This window comes from Pan paniscus, chromosome 1 (genome assembly GCF_029289425.2).
Source record: "Pan paniscus chromosome 1, NHGRI_mPanPan1-v2.0_pri, whole genome shotgun sequence".
In the NCBI taxonomy this organism is placed as follows: Eukaryota; Metazoa; Chordata; class Mammalia; order Primates; family Hominidae; genus Pan; species Pan paniscus.
In genome coordinates this window covers 112,347,866-112,369,811 of record NC_073249.2, presented here as the reverse complement: position 1 = coordinate 112,369,811, position 21,946 = coordinate 112,347,866, and the positions used below count along the sequence as shown (strand labels likewise).

Below are 21,946 nucleotides of genomic sequence, written 5' to 3'. Positions count from 1 at the left end.
ATATATATGTAGTAAAATGGTTACTGTAACGGAACAAATTAACATATTAATTATTTTACAAAGTTACCCATCCGCCGCCACAATGGCAAGAGCAGCTGCAATCTACTAATTTAGGAAAAATCCTCAGTACAATACACTGTTATTAACTATAGTCCTCATGTTGTACATTAGATCGTTTGACTTACTCATCCTGTGTATTTTCTACTTTACATTCTTTGACCTGTATCTCCCTAGACACCCCCCTCAACTACTTTTCTAGTCCCTATGTCAACATATTTGACCTCTTTTTTTGGGGGGGGATTCCACATATAAATGAGTACGTGCAATAATTTTCTTTTTGTGTCTGGCCCATTTACTTAGTCATCAGGGAAATGCAAATCAAAACCACGGTGAGATACCACCTCACACCTGTTAAGATGGCTATTACCAAAAAGACAAGAGATAGCAAGTGTTGGTAAAGATGTGGAGAAAAGGAGAAACTTTCTAGACTGTTGATGGGAATGTAAATTGATGCAGCTATTATGAAAAATATTACAGAGTTTCCTAAAGAAACCAGCTGAATTTTACAACGAATCCTGCCCTTTAAGTTTGGGAGAGGTCATGTGGACAGCCATGGGAGACGTGATACGATGAGATCGTCCCATGCCCTCTTTCATGACCCAGTCTAGGAAGATATTTTGAGATGCTCAAGTAATCTGCGTTTCTAGTACTGTTCCGAAGACCTTAGTGCACAGAACATGATTTGTTTAGGGGCTTATGAGGAAGGAGGCTGAGAGGCTAAACATTGAGCTAAATTTTTAACTGAATTTTTAACTTCATAAATTTCAGCCTGTTTTTCTATCCATCAGTGCACTCAAGTGACCTCAGTGGATGCCATGTGAGGCACAGGTATATTTACAGTTGGAGAGAATGGGTTGTCTGATGCCAGGACACCCAGTGTCTAGATCTGGCTGAACATAATTGCAATGAGGTCATGTTGAGAACTATTTGGTTCATGGGGTTGGTTCTATGTAAAGAATTGAGACCTGCCTGTCTGCTCTCAGACTAACATAGGAAGAAAGCAACATTCACCAAGTGCTCCTGGCACTTCCCGTAAGTCCCTGTTTAATCCAGTAAATTCTCATTGCAGTTCTGTGAGAGGCACCAGTAGCCCTCCCACAGATGAGGAAACAAAGGTCTAGGATAATTAAACACTGAGTTCCCGGTCAGACAGCTGTCCAGAGTTGACCGTGACATTCACAACCAGGCCCATTCCCTTCAAGGTGAGCTACAGCAAGGCCAACCCCTCTGAGTTCACTGCAGACACTAACACAGCCCTTACTGCTGGAGTTCTTATTGATGCTTAGCTCCATCACAAAACTAAGGAGGCCAGAGTGCTGGACTCGCCCCTGCCAGTGCCAAGCAGCTGCCCTGTGTCAAGCCTTCTTAGCCAGGCCAGCAATCTCAGAAACAGACACTACTGGGCACACAGTAAGAATGGATCATCCCTTATTAATGGGGAAAAAAATTCCCTGAAGTGAATCTTTTGGGTAGAGTGCCGTTCAGCTGTATTTTGCATGAAAATCATCTTTCAAAAAAAAGTGACATGTTCACCAACCCACACTGACCTTGCTTTGTGAACTTGCCAAATAGTCTCATACCCCCATAATTTTACACTTTCTTTCCCTTATGAAATCCTTCTAAACATCTCCTGAGACACCAATATCCTCAGCTCAAATTACTTCCTCCTTTGGACTCTAGAGAATTTCCTATACACCTCTGTTGTAGCATCACTCACTGCTTCCAGTCACCTCTGCATGCTCTGTCCCTCCCACCAGACTTCTATGGGAAAAGGGTCAGGTTTGAATTCTCCTCTTAAAGTAAAGCACCTAGCCCAGCGCCTGGTACATAATGCTGGGCTTGTGTGTTGAATCTTACTTATTAATGTGCATGCATATTCCCAGATGGAAGGGGTCTGAAATACCGTAGCACTGTGAAATACATTGAGCTTTGCTCCTGTAAAAGTGCCTCTGAGTAACCTTCGACAGACAAGAGAGGGATCATCTTCAAAGAACTCAACCAAGCCATTTGCTCATCCCCATCTTCCCCCACACCCGCTCCGCTCCCGCAGTCTAAACCAAACCCTACGTCTGCCTTTGGACGCCCTCTGGTGGCGCTTTAGGATAATGACCACACAAAAGTGCAGAAGGAGTTGGGGGTAGGCTCTTTATTAGACGGTTATTGCTGTACTACAGGGTCAGAGTGCAGTGTAAGCAGTGTCAGAGGCCCGCGTTCAGCCCAAGAATGTGGATTTTCTCTCCCTATTGATCACAGTGGGTAGGTTTCTTCAGAAAAGCCCCAGAGGCAGGGACCAGTGAGCTCCAAGGTTAGAAGTGGAACTGGAAGGCTTCAGTCACATGCTGCTTCCACGCTTCCAGGCTGGGCAGCAAGGAGGAGATGCCCATGACGTGCCAGGTCTCCCCATCTGACACCAGTGAAGTCTGGTAGGACAGCAGCCGCACGCCTGCCTCTGCCAGGAGGCCTGGAAATAGAAGAAACTCCTGGTTGGCACAGGGGATAGGGGAAAAAGGAGCGAGGGATTGGGAGCAGAATCAGAAGTTCAAAGCTTTTGTGATCAAAGGTGCAATGAGCGGACGATGGTCTCAGAATCAAAGAGCTGAGATGGGAGAGCAACAGGGCATCTGCTCAGCTTCCATGGATATTCCTGACTCTCTGGGAACACCATGACCATCAGCTGTAGCTCTTGACTTTCTGATTGCCAGTTTTATCCAGCCAACAGCAAGGGAGAAAAGCAGGAAAGTTCCCTTGGGCAGCCAGAAAGAATGGTGAAATTAGGCCCTTCAGAGTTTGAAGGCACACCCTCCGCCAAACATGGACGTGTGCCAAAACCCCTAGCAGCCCAAGCCCCAGCTGACTGGGGCAGGTCCAAGATGCCTACCATGGCTGGAGGCTTTGTAGGTTTTGCTGCAGCTGGGCTGGCCACCAGGGACAGCCACAGGGCCAGCAGGCAGGAGTAAGAAACCTGCACTCAATGTCCCTGAGCTCCTGGGCTATGGCTCCACAAGCTGGTCCAGTGTACCTAACATGGCAAGCTGAGGATCCACAGCTGGGCAGGAATAGAGGCTATGGCCCCACCCCTGCCATGCTGCTCTGTGACCCTGGATAAGGCACTTTCCCTCTTTGAACTGAGTATCCACTCCCTGAAGGTTCTGAAAACTGGCATCACAGACCCTCTGTATGGTGCAGATCCAGAGACACCCTGGGACATGAAGAGGGGCTAAAGGAAGGTGGGTAGAGTTCAATTCCAGGGCAGACCCCACCCCAGCCTCAAGGACACCAGCCAGCCCTACAGGGCCCTCCTCACCCATCATGGTAGGCAGCATTGCAGGGTCAGAGGTCTGAGTCCGGAATAGGAGCAGGGGCAGGTCCCTGCGGAGAGGCACTTCTGGCCTGAAGACAGCTCCATTGAGCCCCTGCAGTACAGGTGTAGTGCCTTGGACCAAGCCCACAGCCTGGTAAGGGGCGCCTGCCAGGGCCACGGCCAGGAGGCATTCCCCGAAGCCTTGCTCCCCTGGTGCAGCAGGGCTGTGGGAGGTGGTGACCTGTGTGGAGAAGGCAAGGCGACTGTTACACCTCCTGGCTGCACCACGTCCACCCTCCTCTCTTGGCCAAATCACCCATTGGTAGGATGTAGGGCTCCAGCCTGGATAATGTGCTCAGTAATTCAGGACCAGAAGGGAGAGGGCAAATGGGCCAAGCTGTGTGCCCTTCGGCATCAGCTTCCTGGAACAGCCAATGATCTCCTTAAAGGGAGGGCAAAGAGATCTGCCAGGCACAGGCGAAGGCTTGGAGGAAAACAGGGAGGAAAGAAAAGCAGGGAGGCAGGGCTGTGAGGAGACTCCACTCTGGCCCCTCCTGCTCTGACACAGCCTCCTGCACGGCATCAGTGGCATGACTGGCATGCAGGAGTGGAGGGGAGCAGAGGGGTGAGGACATGGCAGCTCTACTGCCTATCCCTTCTGCCAGCTCCCACTGGCTGAGCAACAGGCTTTGAAACAGACTTTGATCTAAACAGGGAACCAGAGAGGAAGGCGCCAACGGGAAGCCGTGCAAGGCAGCAGGGCTCCTAGAGCTTGCAAGTGAATCAAGAACCCGGGTGCTACGGCATGAGGAGCCCTGAGGGGAGTTAGGCAGAGTCAAACACGGCCTGGCAGCCATGTCGGGCAGAGTCAAAGACACTAGCTCGTCATTTTCTTTGGCTGCGAAATGGGGACACTTCTACTGCCTCCATTCCCACAGCACTCATACACAAAGCAGTGCCATTAGCAACACTCGGGGCCAGGCAGTATCTTCATTTGGCAGATGAAGAAACTGCAGCTACCCCTCACAGGTAGACAGGCCGATGCAAGGCTGGGACCTAGGCCTCCGCTCAGAGAACGGGCTCTGGAAATGTGGGGGAGAAGACTAGTGCTGACAGGGATGGGGAGGCAGCGTGGGGGAGAGGGGCGCACATTGAGGCCAGCCTCTTTCACCAGCAGCTTAGCGTTCACCAAGTTCACATCCGCCTGCTTGGAAGCCTCTTTCAGGAGGCCGACAATGACTGCGGGGCTTAGGCAGTTCCCAGCATTCTTCAGGGATGTTCCTGGGGACAGAGAGAAGCTACCATGAGGTCACTGTTTGTTGAGCACTACAGGAGGGGGCAGGAAGCCACTGGCACCTAGCTCTGGACTATGGGCTCCTCGCTGCCCTGGGGACCCCAAAGGCAGCTTGCTCCAGGCAGGTCCACTCGCCCTTCAGTGGGCTCAGAAGAGGCATAATCTGGGCCCAAGCCAGGAAACCCAGGATGTTTTAACCACCCTGAGAAACTCCTCTCCAAAACTCAGCTCAACTCCACTCCGCTCCCCAACCCTGCACCTGGCTTGGCCACCCTGGCCTACCTATTATTCTCCCAGGGGACACTGGAAAATTCCCTACTCTTACCCCTTCCTGGCACTCAGAGCCTTGCCAGCCTCAGGAAATCAAAGCAGAAAGAAGTAACCGAAGCAACTGCTGCCCAGCTCCCTGCCTTGTTTCCTTCGGCGCTTGGACACCCAGGCCAGTGGGACCCCCTGGCTCTGCCCTTCCCTGGTATTGTCAATGCCTGGGGTTTAGCTGCCCTCACCCTGCAATCTCTGCCCAACGGTGAGACACCCAAGAGTCCATGGGGAAAGATACACCTCTACAGGGTTAAGGAAACTGGAGCCCTCCTTGGTCACTCAACCACATCCGCACAGTACTGGATCCACTGCAAAGGTGGCCACAGCCCACTCAGCAGCCCGAGGGGTGGTCAGAGGGCACTGTTCTCATTCCCACTCCACGGCTGAGCAAACACTCTCGAGGGCTGTCAGATGGCCCAAGGTACCACTTTAGTAAGTTACAGAGCACAAAGTGTCCTCACCGCTCCTGGCTCATCTGCCCCTAACTCTCACTTTACAAGTGAAGAACCCAAGCCTCAGAAGGGAGAGTCACACAGCAGGGAAGAGACAGGGCCAAAAACCAGAATCCAGCATCCTGTTGCTTAATTAGGGCCTCCCTCCAGCCATCCTACGACCTCTCACATGAAACTCTCTCTCTCGTAGAGGTTTCTTTTGCTCCCAAAATATCTAGGTCTTAAAAATGCTACATAAACATGATTTATGAATATTCAGTACATCTTTCCAAAGACTTTTTTTAACCCCTCCCTTTACCACCCTCCCACCAGTAGTAAGGGAGCTATACTCAGGGCAGGGTCCAAGGCACCCCCACTGCCTCTCACTAACCCTGTGTCCTGCAGCAAATACACCCAGCAGGGCAGATCCCACACTCCCTCATCCCCTCCTCCCCCTCCCTCTGCAAGGTCCCCAGCTCACCCTGTGTTATCACCTGGATGGTCCCTTTGGGGGACCCAGCCCAGGCTCGCATCAGTGTCCCGAGAGCTTCTGCCAGACCAATCCAAGGCTTGGTGTGTGGAGAGAAGGCACTGGTAAGGGCCTGGGCATTCACCTGCAGAGGATGGAGGAGCAGGGCTGTGGTCAGGAAGAGGCATGGCAGATCCTGAATCAAGATCTGGCTGCCAAGACCCAGCTCCACAAGAAAGACAGTATAGGGTCACTCCTGCCTTGGTGCCTGGTGGGTGACAACTTCCATCAGCCACTAACAACAGGACAAGGACTTGTTCCTACAAATGAAGAAAGCTGTGGAGCCAGAAATGGACACAGAATGCCACAACCACTCAAAATTGTTCCTTTCAGCAAACTGTGTCTGCCCCAGCCCCCTCCATGGGAGACTTGTTTCTGCACTGGGGAAGGGATTGGACAGCACAATAAAGGTGAGTCTTTGACACAAAACATATGGGAGTCGCAGATAACTTGCACGAGGAGTGACGGGTCTTCTCTGGCAGTCCCAACTTGCCTTCGTTTTTATTTTCTATCTTGAATTTTTTTAAGTGTTTACATTGTTACTAAACACTACGATCAATTATCACAAAGTTTTGATGATCGTGCTTCAAATATCAACGCATGCGAAGTCCACTGTGAGGCATGTTGTGACACTGAGGGGACGCAAGCCCCATATCCCCCAAAAGTTATGTCTAGGACCTGGCTGGCTGCCCCCTGCCCCACCCAGGGGCCTGATAACAGAACCAGCTTGTTCTGGGCCAAAATTCCAATTCCATTTTGTGGTTCAAAATGCTCTGGTTCTGAGTTAGGCATCTGGCCACTTTTATTGAGATAACTTGTAAAGTCAACCATCTTAGAAAGATGCAAATCAAACAGGCAGCTACAAGATGTAATTAGAAGGAAACACAGATGCTTCTCTTTCTGTTTTCATAAAGATATCGTTGGAAGAATTTTTTTTTAAAAAACAGAGAAAGAATCATGGTATTGGAAATGACTGCTGAGGCCGGGCTTCACGGGAGCCTCTCCGGTGTGGGAGGTGACAGGTCTGCAGGCTTCCTGCTGCATGGCTCCTGGATCCTCTCCAAGGAGTCACAGACAAGAAGGGTGGTGGGGTGGAGCAGCTAGCTGCTGGGAGGAGATCTGGAGCACCATGCTGCCACTGCCGGGGCTGAGGGCCTGCAGCAGCAGAGGAAAGTCCAACTAAGAGGGCCCATAATGCAGGCACCTCGGCACATCTCTCTGTCCTCTGTGTGGGCCTGCAGAGCCCAAGCCCGGGGAGGTGTCCATCACAGGGCTCCCAAGTAAAAGAAGGATTCTCAGTCTTCCCTGGTGGACAGGTGGGAGAATTCCAGGGAGGAGTCAGGCACTTTGGGACACCAACCTGACCCTAATGTTATTCTGTGTCTGAGGTTAGAACAGAATTGAACTGGGGAAAATGCAGGAAAGAATTAGGAAAATATATTTCTTATGTGACAAAAATGTCTCTTTTTCCAAATGGCTACTCTAAGACTATTTGCTGATGTGGGTGAACAGTTCAATTTGCTAAGGGTAGTTATTTTGACCAAAAGGTTTCACCTCCTAAGATGGGGACACTGTGTGGTCCATTTGATGGAACTCTGTGTCCTGCAGCAGATACACCCAGCAGGGCAGAGCCCGTACACCTCTCACCCCCTCCTCCCCATCTCTCTGCAAGGTCCCCCTCCCTCCCCCACCCCCTCGCTCTGCCAGAGCTTATATTAAGGAGTCCCTCTCAGGAAAAGCTCTGGAATGTCACTGCTACCTAATGGTAATGGCAATAAATTGCAAGGCTGCGATGGGGAAGGCAGACAGCTGCTTTCTGAGAAGGCTGAAAGGGTAAAACCCTGAAGCCCAGATTGGCTGGCAATGGTGATGAGCTCAAACTTCAGCCTGGGAAACGAGCAGCATCTCCTGGGAGGAATGAACCTGCTCAGAGGCCGACCAGGTGCAAGATGAGTGAAGTGTGCTCTGCCCTGAGGAGCCCACACAGCATAGAGGACAGAGGATGCAGACAGGTCAGAGTCTCTGCTGACCTCCTCGCATGCTGCTGGTCATAGCCCTGCTGACTTAAATGAACTGTGTGGGGCTGCTGGGCAGCAGGAGGCACCCTTCTTTCCTCAGGATGGAGGGGGCAGAGAGGCCTGGAGGGCTGGGCTCTCAATCCAGAGGTGGGAGGGCAGAACCAAAATCCCCGTCTCTCCTGCCACAGTGCTGTCCTCACCAGCGAAAATCACCCAGCTGAGGGTCAGCCAGGACAACCAAGAACACCCAGCCCATTTTCCTGACCCTTTGACTCCATGGCCTGGGCCCACCCACACAAGCTGCAGAGAGGCTTAAGTCATGTTTTTTTGTCCTCAGGGAACTTAGAACTTAGGTTAAGCAGAAAGATTAGGGAAAAAAAAAAAACACCCCCTGGAACTGAACCTTAATAACAAGAAAGAACATGGTTCTCAGAATTGAGAAGGGGCTGGAAAGGCCAAGCAAGACTTCATAAGGAGGCAGCAAGCCCCTGGAAGGAGAGCTATGCCTCCCTCATGCACCTGTGTCTCCCAAGAGCTATGACAATGTCTGGTACCCAGTGAAACTTAAGGAATATCCAGAGACTGAATGAATGAGACAGGACTTGAAGTGTAAGTCAGGTTAAGCTCGTAGGAGACGCACATGCCAGGAAGGGCTTGATGGAAGCAAAGACAAGAAGTGGGGGTCTTATGCCTTGATTTGGGGAAAGCAAGGGGGTCAGCCAGCACGGAGGGCTCATTTGGGAGTAGGTAGGGCAGGCTGTCAAGGCAGGGTCTGGGGAGCTTACAGGGTGCAAATTTCTACATGGCCGTCCCCAACCACATCCCCACCTGCTGCGTCCAGCTGGCACCCAAGCAGCACTCCTTCACTCCCACGGCATGTGGAGAACAAAGGAGCCTTTCTCTAGAGGCTGGGCCTGGGAAGGGCCACAATCTCTGCAGCAAGACTACGATATAACAGGCCTGAGCCGGGCTCTCTGCTGCCAAGGCCTCTGCTATCAAGGCTGGAGACGGAGAGTGCTGACTCAAGCAGATTTCCCTTATCTTCAGCTCCCAGGGCTGAATCTATTCACCCACGCTGCCACCAGCCCCTACAAGATGCCTTCCTTCCTCTCCTCCCTCTGACTCCTGGCCCCGAGCCCCAGGTGGTGATACTTACAACCCCCGTGAGAGATTTCCCCTTCACCATGTCCACGAACTGAACAGCAATTTCCTCCCCACAGCGGCTCTGAGCCTCCTTGGTGCTGGCACCCAGGTGGGGACAGCTGATGACATTCTCATGGTCCACCAAGGCCCGGTCCCGTGGCGGCTCCTGCCCAGAAAGAGATACCTCTAAGTTGATTGCCATGGACTGGTCACACCCTCTTGGGCCACCCCAGGCAACAGGAAAGTTGGAGGGAAGGCAGTCAGGAGTTCTGGTGCCTTCCACTTCTATTTTGTCAGGGTGGTCACTGGACTCAATAATGGGCTTCCACATGAATGTTCCATCTCAGCAGAGTGGACACAGCACAAAGTGTGAACCAGATTCAAATCTCACCTTCACCACTTAACCACCTAGGTGCCTTGGGGGTGAACCTTGATCTAAGCCTCAGTTTCTTTATCTGTGAAATGGGTTGATCCTATCTCCCTCATAACATTACTGTGGGGATTATGCACCTTTAACATGGGAGGCCCTCGACCAATGGGAGCTACTGTTGTTGTTGTTACTGGGCTTTTCCCCGAAACTCATCCCCCTGCATCCATGCAGCACTTGCTGTCAATGTGCCTTGCTGGACTTTTAGCACAGTGTCCTGCTCTTCCAAGACACTCCACGCAGGTAACTGCATCTTGGCTCTCATCAGGACAGGTTGCCCATCTGTGGCACCTCCACCCCACCCTCCAGTGTCTTTTCCACCCTTCTGCTCACTGAGAAGATTGCCCTTGGGTATGTTATTTAGGCATCTTCCGGCCATTCTCCTCAGGGCTCTGTTGGTCCCATTGAATTTTGACCATTTAACCCTGTGAGTCCTGGCCACATGTAACCATGTAACCCTGTGAGTCCCGGCCACATGTAACCATGTAAGTACCACCAGCAAGTGGTACAAGGATGCTGAAGAGAGCAGGAGAAGGTGCTGTGTTAGGGAGGATGGTGATACAAAGATGGACAAGGCTTGCCCTGCCTTCAGGGAGCTTATGATCTAAGAGTTGAGAAAGATGACCAAGGTTACAAACCAAAAGGCACTGTGTGCCCTGGGCTGGGAGTACACAGTGAGTGCTACAGGGGCTCAGAGAGGGCCAATGACCTTCCAAGGACACACAGCTAGTAACCTGCGAACCACAACTACTTAATCCAAAGTCCATGTCCTTTCCCCTTCCTCACCAGGGGAAGCTCCAATGTTGGGGACAGGATCTTTCAGGAGAGGAGCCAAAAGGATTCGAGTGCAAATGCACTCTTCCCTACTGGATCTGGTGTGAGGCTGAGCCTCTGCTCCAGCTGGGAAAGCAGCCCACCCCGAGGACCCTGAGGGAATACTGCCAGTATCCTCGGGCTTCTGTCCACCCAGCAAGAGAAGAAGGGAAAAGGAATGCCCATGGACACTGAAAAGGACATTTTCTTGGCAATGGGACTGCATTTCCATCAGGGTCCCTCAACTATACACTAAAGCCCCCTCTCTTCCTGCTCCAGACCCTCAAATTCAGAACTGATTTGTGGCTTTATCTTTGTCAATATGTTAGCAGTCTGAGAAGCCCGGAACCAGGAACTGGGTCCCCTTTAAAGCCCGAGTTTTGCAGAAAACCACATAGCTGCCTCCATACCAGGCTCCGCAAGGACTCCTCAAACCACAAAGGTGTGTTTTTGGCAACACAGTTTTCTCCTTTTAACATGGATGAAAGAGACAATAAGCTAGAGGCTTTCTGTAAAACGCCAGGCTTTCCCTGCCATGGGCCTCTCTGCTCCCTATCTCTCCCGTCCTCCTGACGCTGAGGCTGCCAGGCACTTACTTCCGTAAACACGTCCAGTGCAGCCCCGGCACACTGGCCAGACTGCAGGGCCCGGAGCAGGGCGCCTTCGTCCACGATCCCTCCACGGGCACAGTTCACCACACGCACCCCCTTCTTGCACTGGGCAAAGGTGTTGTCATTCAGCAAGCCTGGAAGAAAGCGAAGCATCTTCCTGCTGGGGCAGCACCAGGATCCCCACACTCATCCCTGGCTTCCAGAGGTCTTCCCTTTCCTTGAGCCAGCTCTTTCCCAGAGCCTCTCTCCTGTTGGACGGCAGCCTCTTTGCTCTCATCTCTTCCTCCTCAGATGCTCTGGGGCAGGAGTCCCTGTTATGGATCTGGGCCAGACTCAGTTTAGAAACATCTTAGAAATTCTTGAGATATTACTGTTTCAAGTGGGTCTGGGAATCAGAAAGCCCTGCAGGGGCTGCAGAAAGCATCCATGGGGGTCACTGGTTGTCCCTGTGCCCAGCTCACCTAGACCCCAAGCACTTCTAGCTGGCTCACCCTCCCCTATCCAACGTAGGGGTGTCTAACAAAACACCAGCCTCTGCAGGACCCAGGTGGACCTCTCCCCACAGCTGGTTACCACTGTCTTGGGAAGGCCCAGATGGAGGGCCCATTTGTTAACTGGTCTGTGGCTTCTGTGACCAATCCACAATGTAAGGACACACCTACCTGTTGTGGAGGGCAGGAGAGGAGTGTGCACAGTGATGAAATCACAGAGAGGCCAGATCTCCTCCAGGGGCAGCTGCTGAACACCAAAGGAGGCCGAGACCTCTGGGGAAATGATGGGGTCATATCCTATAGTCTGGTTGGAAGCAAGAGAGAGGGAGGAAGTGTCATTCTTAATTATTAGTACTGTTATTACTAAGAATGGCAAATATTTTTTGAGCATTTACCATATACTAACTACCATGCTCAGCTTAATTAATTATCCAGTTAATTTACCATACACTAAGTACCATGTTCCACATACTAAGTACTATTTACCATATACTAAGTACCATGATCAGCTTAATTAATTCTCATAACCACACAATGCTGCTGGGACTGTTCTTGTCTGCTTGAGAGCTGAGGGAAGCAGGGCTTCCACAATGAGGAGGGGCACAGCCAGAGCTCAAAAGAAGGTGCGTCTGCCTCCATGCTATGATCACACACAGATGCAACAATAGCTCATATAGGTCTGGACAAGGTGGAGCTTGGAAGTCCTTAGAAAGCAGGGAGTCCCGAGGGAGGGAGGGCAGTCATGTAGGGAGCGGACAGCCAGGAAAGGGAGAAGGAGAAATGGCAGCTGCAGCTGGAGGGTCCAGTCCAGGAAACAGGTGCATCAGGTACTAAAACAGAGTGAGCAGAAGCGAAGGAGGAGGACAACAGGGGTACAAGGCAGGACCCAGAGTGGGAGCAAGACTGCATGCCCTCTAAATCAGGAAGCCTGACCTGTGTCCTCCCCTAGTCACTGCCCACTGTGTGGAAAGGTACAGGTCAGTTCCCCTGGACCTGGGTCCTCAACCCTAAATAAAGGAGCTGGGCAGATGATTGCAGCCATCTCTCACTCTCACATTCAATCACTGGGAATTATTTGAAGAGAAATCCCCCTTAACCCCGAGAGAGAATGTAAAGAGTGAGCCCAGGATTAGACAAAAACAAAGAATACACAGCATAGTACTTTAACAGCCGTTGTCTCTGGGTAGTGGAATTATTTTTCTCCTTTTTGCTTTCCTGTGCTTTCAAGTTTTCTACTACATTATTCATAAATTACTTTTGAAATTAGGGATACAGTATAGATACTTTAGAATATAATGGGAAAGATGGGTGCCATTGCTCACACCTATAATCCCAGCACTTTGGGAGGCTGAGGCAGGAGGATCATTTGACCCCAGGAGTCAGAGACTAGCTGGAGAAACATAGTGAGACCCCCCCTCTACAAAAAATTTTAAAAATTAGCCAAGTTTGGTGGCATGCACCTGTGCCACCCAGAAGGCTGAGGCAGGAGGATCACTTGGGCCTAGGAGGTTGAGGCTGCAGTGAGCCAAGATTGTGCCACTGCACTCCAGCCTGGGTGACAGAACAAGATGTCTCAGAAAAAAAAAAATAAAACAAAATAAAAAAGAACGTAATAGGAAAGAGGACTTCAAATTCAGTAATTCTAGGGCAGAAGCTAAAATGGTTATGATTAAGGTGAAGCCTCTGGATCCCTTTTTTCATCATTAGCCTTGTGGAATAAGGAAAGCCAAGTGGCCCCACACCAACCATCAGGCAGGTTTTGGGGAAAGATGCTGCCTCTCCCACGCCCTATAAGAACCTCCAGCTCAGAACGCTGGTGGTCTTTTTCAGACACTGCTGCTCCCCTCGGCTGTAACCTACTCATTTCTGGTGGGGAGGAGAAAGTGTCCAGGGGAGGAGATGGGATCCCTGCCATCGTTGTCACAAGTCTTCTTTGTCTGCTGGCCCTGAGGCCGGCCAGAACAATGGCCCTGTTCATCTCTAATCCAGATGTATTTTTTTTTTCTCACATGGAGTGGGGAGAGGAAGGGAACACCAATAGAGATCACAAGGTCCAGCCTGACTGACGTCTACTCCATGCTCAGGAGCCAAGAACAACCTGGGGGCTGGCAGGAGGAAGGACCCTGCAGGCTGAACCTGGCCCCCTCCACAGACAGGTGACTGGGGCTGGAGGGAGGGGGTTGGGGAGAGGAGCAGGTGAGCATCTTCCTCAGGGGTGAGCGAAGCACTGACTCAGCTTCCTTCTTTCACAGAGAGTATCTCATTTATCTGCAGATGACTGGAGGGAAGGAATCTGGCTGAGCAAACCTCTGTTCTCATTTTCCATTTGAGATAACCAGGGCAGAGAAGAGCTGAACTCAGCTGGGGGTTGGGGTTCCGACACTAGGAGACAACGTTGAGGGGATGGAAAGGGTGACAACAGGCCCAGGACACACGTGCCTGTCAGGGTCCTGGTGTGTCCTGGAAAGGGTCAGATGTCCTAATATACAGACATTGGAGCACCTCTGGGTACCCACCATTCAAAGACTACTCCTGGAGAGAAGCCTTGGGGAGAAACATGAAGGGGTTCCCTCACCTCAATCCCAGCCCCAGGGCAGACTCCTGATGTTGAGGCAACAGAGGAAGCCTCACTTTCTAAGCAGGACTCCAGGGCAGCTGGTGGCTCCTACCTGTCTGAGGTCACAGAAGACAGCCGAGAGGCTGGTATGCTGGCTGCAGGGCCTTGCTGGCTCAGCAGAGCAAAGAGGAGAGCAAGGAGGCCTCCCAGTTAAAGAGGCTCTGAAGAAGAACCCTCACCGTCACGTGCTCTCTCTGCCCCACAGCTGAATTTTTAGTTTAGCATTGGAACTCTCCCTACCATGGCAATGAAATCTTAAACAGAGACCCAAATATAAAAATAGGTCAATTCAAAGCTGCAGAGGTAAAGGCTCAATGTGCCACCACCTGCTGTCTCCCTGGGCCCCTCCTTGCTCCCACCTGTATCCCTAAGGCACCTTGCCAGAACCCGAGGCTCTTGAGTTTGAGAATCACTGCTCTGGGCAGTAAGCATTCCAGGTAACACACTGAGATAGGAGCTGCCCATCCTGGAGAGTATCTGTCCTTGGAATAGCTAAGCATACCGGCATGGCACAGGGACTGTTTACCTAAAATGGATCATGAATAAAGTCAAGTGGTACTGGGCAAAGAATGCCAGCCTGGAAGGCTGAGCCGAAATTCACCAGTTCATAGTTGCATTATCTTCAGCATATCATAGAACCTTCCTGGGCCTCAGTTTCCTTATCTGTAAACCTGGGATAATAATTCTGACCCTGCAGAGTCATTTCGAGCACAGGAACCGACACAGTAGACCTCAGCAAACATTAGCTGGACCTGAAAAAATCGGTGATAACTGGTGCCTCAGGTTCAACATCCAACCCTCTGGGCTAAAGTTGGATTCATCACAACGCTGGCTACAAAGAAACTGTTAAGAGATGCTTGTCTGTTCCCTCAAGGAAAACCTTGATCATAAAGCACAAGGCTCGCTTCTTGATTGGTTTGTGCCTCTTAACACATTCTAAGGAACACACCAGCATGAATGAGCTGAGTCTCTGAGGTCACGACCTGTTATTCAGCAACACTATTGAGAAAAAGTCTCTCGCAGACAGAACAGTATAGAGCGTTAAGACCTGTATGACTCAGACCACAGGCAGGCTGCAGGTCAGGCCACAGCGTGAGGAATGTCACCTCCCTTGCTCCAGAAGCCATACTTCTTTTAATGCTGCCAAATGTCAGGTTACCTTTTCTATCAGCTATGCCACTGACAACCACACTGCTCTTTTGTAAACCAAAGCCCTGCTCCCCCAGAAAAGCTTTTGACAAATGCTTCTACATCTAAAACTTGTCTAGCTGCTTTTTGGACCCACAAGTAGGGTGCAGAAATGTATTCTAGCTAAATTTCCTGTGAGGGTGCCCAACCATTCTAGCCTTCATATGTCTTTTTGGACCTGATTCTGCACCCTTAAGTATTAACTACCTCTCCTTGCTTCCTGCCATCCACAAATGACACATGGTTCAGGCTGTTGATGAGAATGGTGGGCAAGGTGGAGCACTATCGCATACTATCTCCCTCCAAACTGAGGTGGCCCATTCCACAACAACACCAAGCACTAATCCCTTCAATAGCACCAAGCTCAAGGGGCTCCATCCGAACCCCGAGGGAATCATGAAAGATGTCTTACCAAAGTCCATATCTATACACAATCTAAATACCCATCATTGAGAGAATGGCCAAATAAAAAGCAATTTATCTGCACAATAAAATTCCACACAACTGTTTAAAAATATGCTAGATTTAGTTGTTCTGAGATAAACATGTTTTTTTCTTAACATCACAAACAATATTCTATTCTTTGCAGCCAAAGAATCCATCCACAGGCATGGAACTGTATGCATTCTGTGCAAGTGCATAGAAAAGTCTCGGATGACATGCTAAACTGATGTTTACCGTGAGGAGACTAGGGTTCAGATGGTAATCAAGTATAGCCTTGTCCAAGTTTTAATTTATATGAGAATGCATTCCTTTATTACATGATTAAAACATAACTTTAAATAGTCCGGGTATCTGACATCTAGGGATTTCCATACTCTACCAGTTTAATAATGGTTTCCAAAAAGAGGATGAGGCTAGTATGAAATAACTTGTGTTTAATAAACACTTATCCTCATTTCCTGTCTGGATGCTTATACATCTCTTTCACAATATGTTCAAGAATCTTCCTTTCCCTTTAGAAAATCTTGTTCTCCAAGACCGGTAGAACTGGTGAGCTCTCCGCCCTAAGACAAAATTCATCCAGACTCAAAAGTATGATAATGACGTGGTTGAGGTAAGCAGCTGAGCACGAGAAGAGGCCACTTAGACTCTCCGGAATGATGAGGTCCAGGCAGCTCCGGAGGGGCTGAGGTGGGAGATGGAATGATCCAAGCCATGTTTCAGGGGTTTACAAAGAGCATGTTCTGGAAGCAAGACAGTTAAGAATGACCCTCCAGAGACATCTGGACAGAAGAAATGCAAAGTGAAGGCACTGGCACCCTCCACACCGTGCTGGGAATGGGAATAAAACATTCAGTGGGTGACCTGCTCTGAGGCACAGATTAACACTGAAATGAGCAGGCCGTAGACATCTCTTTCAATCAAACACATGCCCGAGAGGTGTCAGCCATTTCCTGACACTGATGCTCAAGGTCCCAGGTACCCATGCACCTCTTGGAAGCATCCCAGGGTAGAGAGTTGGGCAGTGCCAGATGGACAGACAAGCTTACCTAGCACCTCAATCATTCAGGAATGAGGTGGGGCTTTTCATCTGGTTGAAGTCACTGCCAAAGTCTCCATGATGAAGAATATTGCCAGGAATATTGATGTGTAGTGGTGCCACGGAGAAGGAAGCCTGGGGAAGGGGAGTCCTGGGGAAGAGGACCCCCTGGGGAAGGGGGCAGGAGCCTTGGAACGGCCACTGGTCTGGAACCTGTCTCCCAGTTACTGCTTCATCAATGAAATGCTCACCTATTTGGCTATGAGTGCTCTTAGTTTTACTTAACTCCTGACCTCTGCCTTTTAGATCAAAATTCTCCATGGACTAAACCTTGACCCTTGATCCCTTACAAAAGAGGATGGAGGAGGGAGTGCTCTTTGTGGCTTATGGCATCCCACCATCCCTGCACAGAGGGCAAGGCTGTGGTTTGTTTACATGATCAATGATCCTGCTGGGCTACATCTGCCTCTCTCAGGAGTCCAGGGATCAAGAATACACCTGGCCCTTCTCAGTGCAGAGGCTTAGGAAAGATATCTGGCTGACTTAAATAAATAAGATGGGGAGTGGAGGCAGGAGGGAGAGGATAATATTCAATGTGTACAATGGGATGCTCACCAGGCTCTAGGCTACTGTCCATTTGCTATGAGTCCTTAGGCATAAGCTTACAAATTCTAGATGTCAATGTAAAATTAAGGGTTAATCTATTAAGATCCCTTCTAACTCTAAGAAGGTAGGAGGGATGTAGAAAAAGGGAGAGTTCCATAGCAGCTCTATGTAAACTTTTCTAGATCTGACATGATCTGGTTGTCAAAACTAATCTCCTAATGTTTAAAGACTTCCTGGCTGCAGTTTGACCCCATAATCCCTGTAATTCCCTAAAACAGAAAGTGAACAGAGAGATGTCCCATAGTAGCCTTAGTGGGTTCATCTCTTTGGCCTATCTGGGAAGCCCTGCAGATCCCCTCTCTTAGCTGAATTGCCTCTCTCATTTGCAAGGTCTCCTGGATTAGCCCAAGTGGGTGGCACTGCTACTGATGGCAACCAGAGGGTTGCAATCAGGCTAAGGGAGTAGCCAGAAGCCTACTGAGCTCCCAGAGTAGGAAAAGGCAGAGACCTGGGGGAAGACAGGAGTTAGGTGTGATTTCTGAGACCGGTGTGAGGTCTTCCAGCCACCATAGGCTCTACAATCATATCATAGTGTACATACAAGCACTTTTAAATCTTTTCTGAAATATGGAGGGAAACTGGAAGGACAGATGGACAATGGATGTAAGGCTCTACTGTGAGGCCATAAACTTGTTCCTGTTTTCTAAATTATCACAGGAAAGCAGACACAACAAAAGCAGGAAGGAAAGAAAGAATGGGCAGGACACAAGCACCCTCCCTGTGAGGCAGGATAGGTAATCAAGGAAGTGCAGCAACCTTGGTGATCCTATAGTCAACACAATAAGCCTCGGTATTCATATTCTAACTGAGCTCATTCAAGCAAAGCTATCTTCAGTAGGGAACTTCCCATCTAGACAGCCTGTGCACTTTGATTTTTCCTGTCCTCAAACTGACCCCCTGGCTCATTATAATAGTAAAAAACACACTCCTGGGTGGAGAGTTAAGATGCTAATAAAACATGTGCCAAATGAACAAGAATGTACAGCTACTACTCATGTGCACCCAGAGGACCACCCGAAACATGCTTACTAGTAACAGCTCTTCCCACCTCCTTATGAATAATCATGTAAAACTCCTATAAAGGGAGTTTCTCCAGCAATAATCAACACTGCCTCATTCGTTTTTGTTTTTGTTTTTGTTTTTTAAGACGGAGTCTCGCTCTGTCGCCCAGGCTGGAGTGCAGTGGCATGATCTCGGCTCACTGCAAGCTCCACCTCCGGGGTTCATGCCATTCTCCTGCCTCAGCCTCCCAAGTAGCTGGGACTACAGGCGCCCGCCACCATGCCTGGCTAATTTTTTTTTTTTTTTTTTTTTTTTTAGTAGCGATGCGGTTTCACCATGTTATCCAGGATGGTCTTGATCTCCTGACCTCATGATCTGCCTGCCTCGGCCTCCCAAAGTGCTGGATTACAGGCATGAGCCACCGCGCCCGGCCAACACTGCCTCACTCTTATGAGCAGCCCACCCTGAATTCTCTCTCTCCCAAGGTGTACTGTCTACTCTGCACTTAACTTTCAAAATATTCTTTTTCCTTTGCAATAAACTCCTCAATGCTGCACCGTGTCTCTTGTTTAAATTCTTTTAAACTAAGAAGACAAGAACCAAAGTCTCAAAACAGCCATCAACACCTGGTTCACTGGGACTCAGGGCTATTCACTCACCAGAGAGCTAAAGGACCCCCACCAAGTATTTCCAGCTTTTGAGTCCAGATCAGCAGGCCAGTGTTCTCTCCCTCCTTGACTTTAACACTTATTTAGATGGGGGCTCCAAGAGAGGGTCAGACCCTCCTAGTACAAAGCTTCTGGCTTCTGCCCAGACATGCTGCCTTTCCCAAAATTGCTGCAGAAAGTCCCACATCACAGGGTTCCAGCAACATCTTACCTTCATCCCAAAGGACTGCATCCGGGTAGCTACCTCTCTCCCAATCCTGCCCAGGCCAAGAATTCCCAGGGTCTTTCCATTCAGCTCTGTTCCCATGAACTGCAACCAAACAGGCAAAAGGAAAGAAGCTGAAGTCAGCAACATGAGTGGACCCCGGGCCCTGAGCCCAGGTGGGGCGAGTCAAGGCCGCTGCTCACCTTCTTCCGCTCCCATTTGCCGTCCTTCATCGAAGCCGTCGCCTGGGGAATCTGCCTGCAAGGATAGACACAGGCTCAGAGGGTCCATTCGGACTCCCGCCAGCCCAGGAAGGAGATGCAACATCAGGTTTGCACAGTCACTGCCCATGACAGCCACTTCCCCAAGAACTGGGTCTGGGGGTTCAGGTTTAGGAACACTGATGGGGCATAAAGGGAAAACAGAAGAGAGAAACCCTTGGCAAGATCTGACTTAGAAAGCCTGGGCTTTCTGTGACCAGCCAGGCATCTGGGAGGAGGTATGGATTCCACCTCAGCCACTGAGGCATCAACCAGAGTGAGTTTTTTACTTTAAGCAATCGCCAATCCTCCAGGGTCTGTAGGGCAACTCTGATGACATCGAGTACTCCAGAAGCTCAAGGAATTATTTTCATCTACCTATCTCATCCAGCACCATAACCTATGACGTCTTCTACTATTATGAAGAGGACACCTAATTACCTATGCTTCCTTGAGAGTTTCTTAACCCCGAGGGTCTTAGACTAGTCTGGACCCTAGAGTGGGTGGGTGGATGCCAAAGCCCAGACACTTCCATTCTGTCCTGAATGCATGGTCCCAACATTTTTAAACATCCGCACCACCTTCCTGTCCCACCACCACCAACACACACACACACACACACACACACACACACACACACACACACACACTCTTCACAGCCTGTCTCCTCCTATTAGTTCAGATGGAAGTCTGAGTCTACATCTGTGTTTTCTGGAGGAGACAGAGGAAGTGGCAATTAGGGCAACATTAGAGGTCAAAGGGCGATATATGTCCTGTGGGCATGGGTCATCAACACATCTCTGGAGGCAAAAAAGGAAGAAATGAGAAACAATGTTTCAGGAGCACTTTCTCTATTTTAGGCATCCTAAAAGAAATGTTTAGACACACATTAACTCCTCTAACATTCACAGCTGCACGGAGGGAGGCACTGGAGGTTAAACAATTCTCCCCAGATCACCCAACTGGAGGCACTTGAACAGATTCAAAGCCAGCAAAGTCAACCCCAGCACGGCCAGCCTCCTGAGTACTTAAATGTAGGCCTTTAACCTGATGCCAAAAACCTCAGAGTGAGCGAGCGTGCAAAAAGAGAAATCTCAAGCTGCTACTTCCGTGCTTTCACTTCACTAACTTCTAACACAAAAACATTCTCTCATCTCTACACATCACTAGGACATTGATCTCCATCTGAGGGTAAGGCTGAAGGTGGAATCTGTCCTCCATCACAGAGGCGCACAATCTTATGGGTAAACTCAGAAGAACTTCAGTACCAAGCCACATGGGGGACAAGCTGCATTCACCTCACTGCTCTGACCCATCAGGCAGGTAATAAGGACAGGGACTTGCCTTGAGGAACTGTTCACTTCTTGGGAAAGCTTGCCTGATAAAATGCCTTTGACCTAGTGAGACAGAGCCCCACCTGGCCCCTCTCTCCTCTCCCTCACATCCTATTTTCTTCCCACCAGACTCCACAGTGCTATCTAAGATGTATGCGTGCGGCACCACAGAACACAAGAAATCCCTAACCCTTTTCTCTGGCTGCTGCTCCCAGCTGATCATGGAGCCTCTCCAGGTTTCAACGCTTTGGAATCCTCATCAGGCCAGACTGGAGAGGACTCTAATGTGGGCGAGGGGCCTCACAATAATTAAATGGTTGCTGGCCTGACTTACTAGAGGAGGAGATGGTAAAGCAGGCAAAAATGGTGAAACCTACATTTGTTGATTCTCTCCTTCCTTCCTTTCTGTGTGCTGTTCTTCTGCACCTCAGGAGCCCCCGCCATCTGCTCAAAGTCCCTACTGTAAGGCCCGGCCACGCCTGCTCTCCACCCACATTGCCCAATCCTGTAGAGTCTACATAGAGCACCCACACTCTCCTACCGTCCTCCCTGCTAGGAACAGTCTGATGAAACGAACGCATTCCTTCCCAATAGGGTGTGCGTATTTCCTAGTTTTGATGCACCTTTGATGAGTGAGGTCATGGTGAGCAGTTGACAATGGGGAGCTTCTTTTAAACCACAGCACTTCACTGATTCCTTTAAACAAAGCTGGTCCTGGAAAAGGAGGGAAAGTATTGCTGGCTCCCAATCCTTTCCTTCCACCTCCAGAAAAAAAGTGAGGTAATTAATCAGAAAGCCACATTGAGATCTTTTCCCTTACTCAAAAAAAAAAAAAAAAAAAATCCCTGAAGGTAATAGCTGAAGTGAAACCAGGGTGCCAGGCTTCTATACTTCTCCAGGGGGAGAGACACTCAGCCTAGATGTTCTGGGAGAACCCGGCTGCCAGCTTGGGGGCCCCTTCTAGGCTGAGACCCTACTGCTGTGTAAGCTATCCCTGTTTCTCCTTTCCCCCCACTGCCTCCTTTCACCTACCAGTGAATATCAGTGAATACCAGAGAGCTCAGATGGAAACTGTAGGGAGGAG

At 49.8% G+C, this 21,946-nt stretch overlaps 1 protein-coding gene across 1 annotated transcript in view; it reads right to left on the bottom strand.

Annotated features, from left to right (window-relative positions):
• Positions 1 to 2,191: 2,191 nt before the first annotated feature.
• The window catches only part of PHGDH (phosphoglycerate dehydrogenase), a 32,467-nt gene continuing 12,712 nt past the window's right edge, over positions 2,192 to 21,946 (bottom strand). Inside the window, exons 4-12 of the mRNA XM_003806303.5 lie at positions 19,472 to 19,526; positions 19,275 to 19,373; positions 11,611 to 11,743; positions 10,934 to 11,082; positions 9,111 to 9,263; positions 5,889 to 6,021; positions 4,512 to 4,642; positions 3,365 to 3,602; positions 2,192 to 2,521 (exon numbers count right to left, since the gene is read on the bottom strand). Of these exons, the coding sequence (XP_003806351.1) occupies positions 2,367 to 2,521; positions 3,365 to 3,602; positions 4,512 to 4,642; positions 5,889 to 6,021; positions 9,111 to 9,263; positions 10,934 to 11,082; positions 11,611 to 11,743; positions 19,275 to 19,373; positions 19,472 to 19,526 (1,246 nt within the window). The 3' untranslated portion in view covers positions 2,192 to 2,366. The remainder of the gene's footprint in view (positions 2,522 to 3,364; positions 3,603 to 4,511; positions 4,643 to 5,888; positions 6,022 to 9,110; positions 9,264 to 10,933; positions 11,083 to 11,610; positions 11,744 to 19,274; positions 19,374 to 19,471; positions 19,527 to 21,946) is intronic.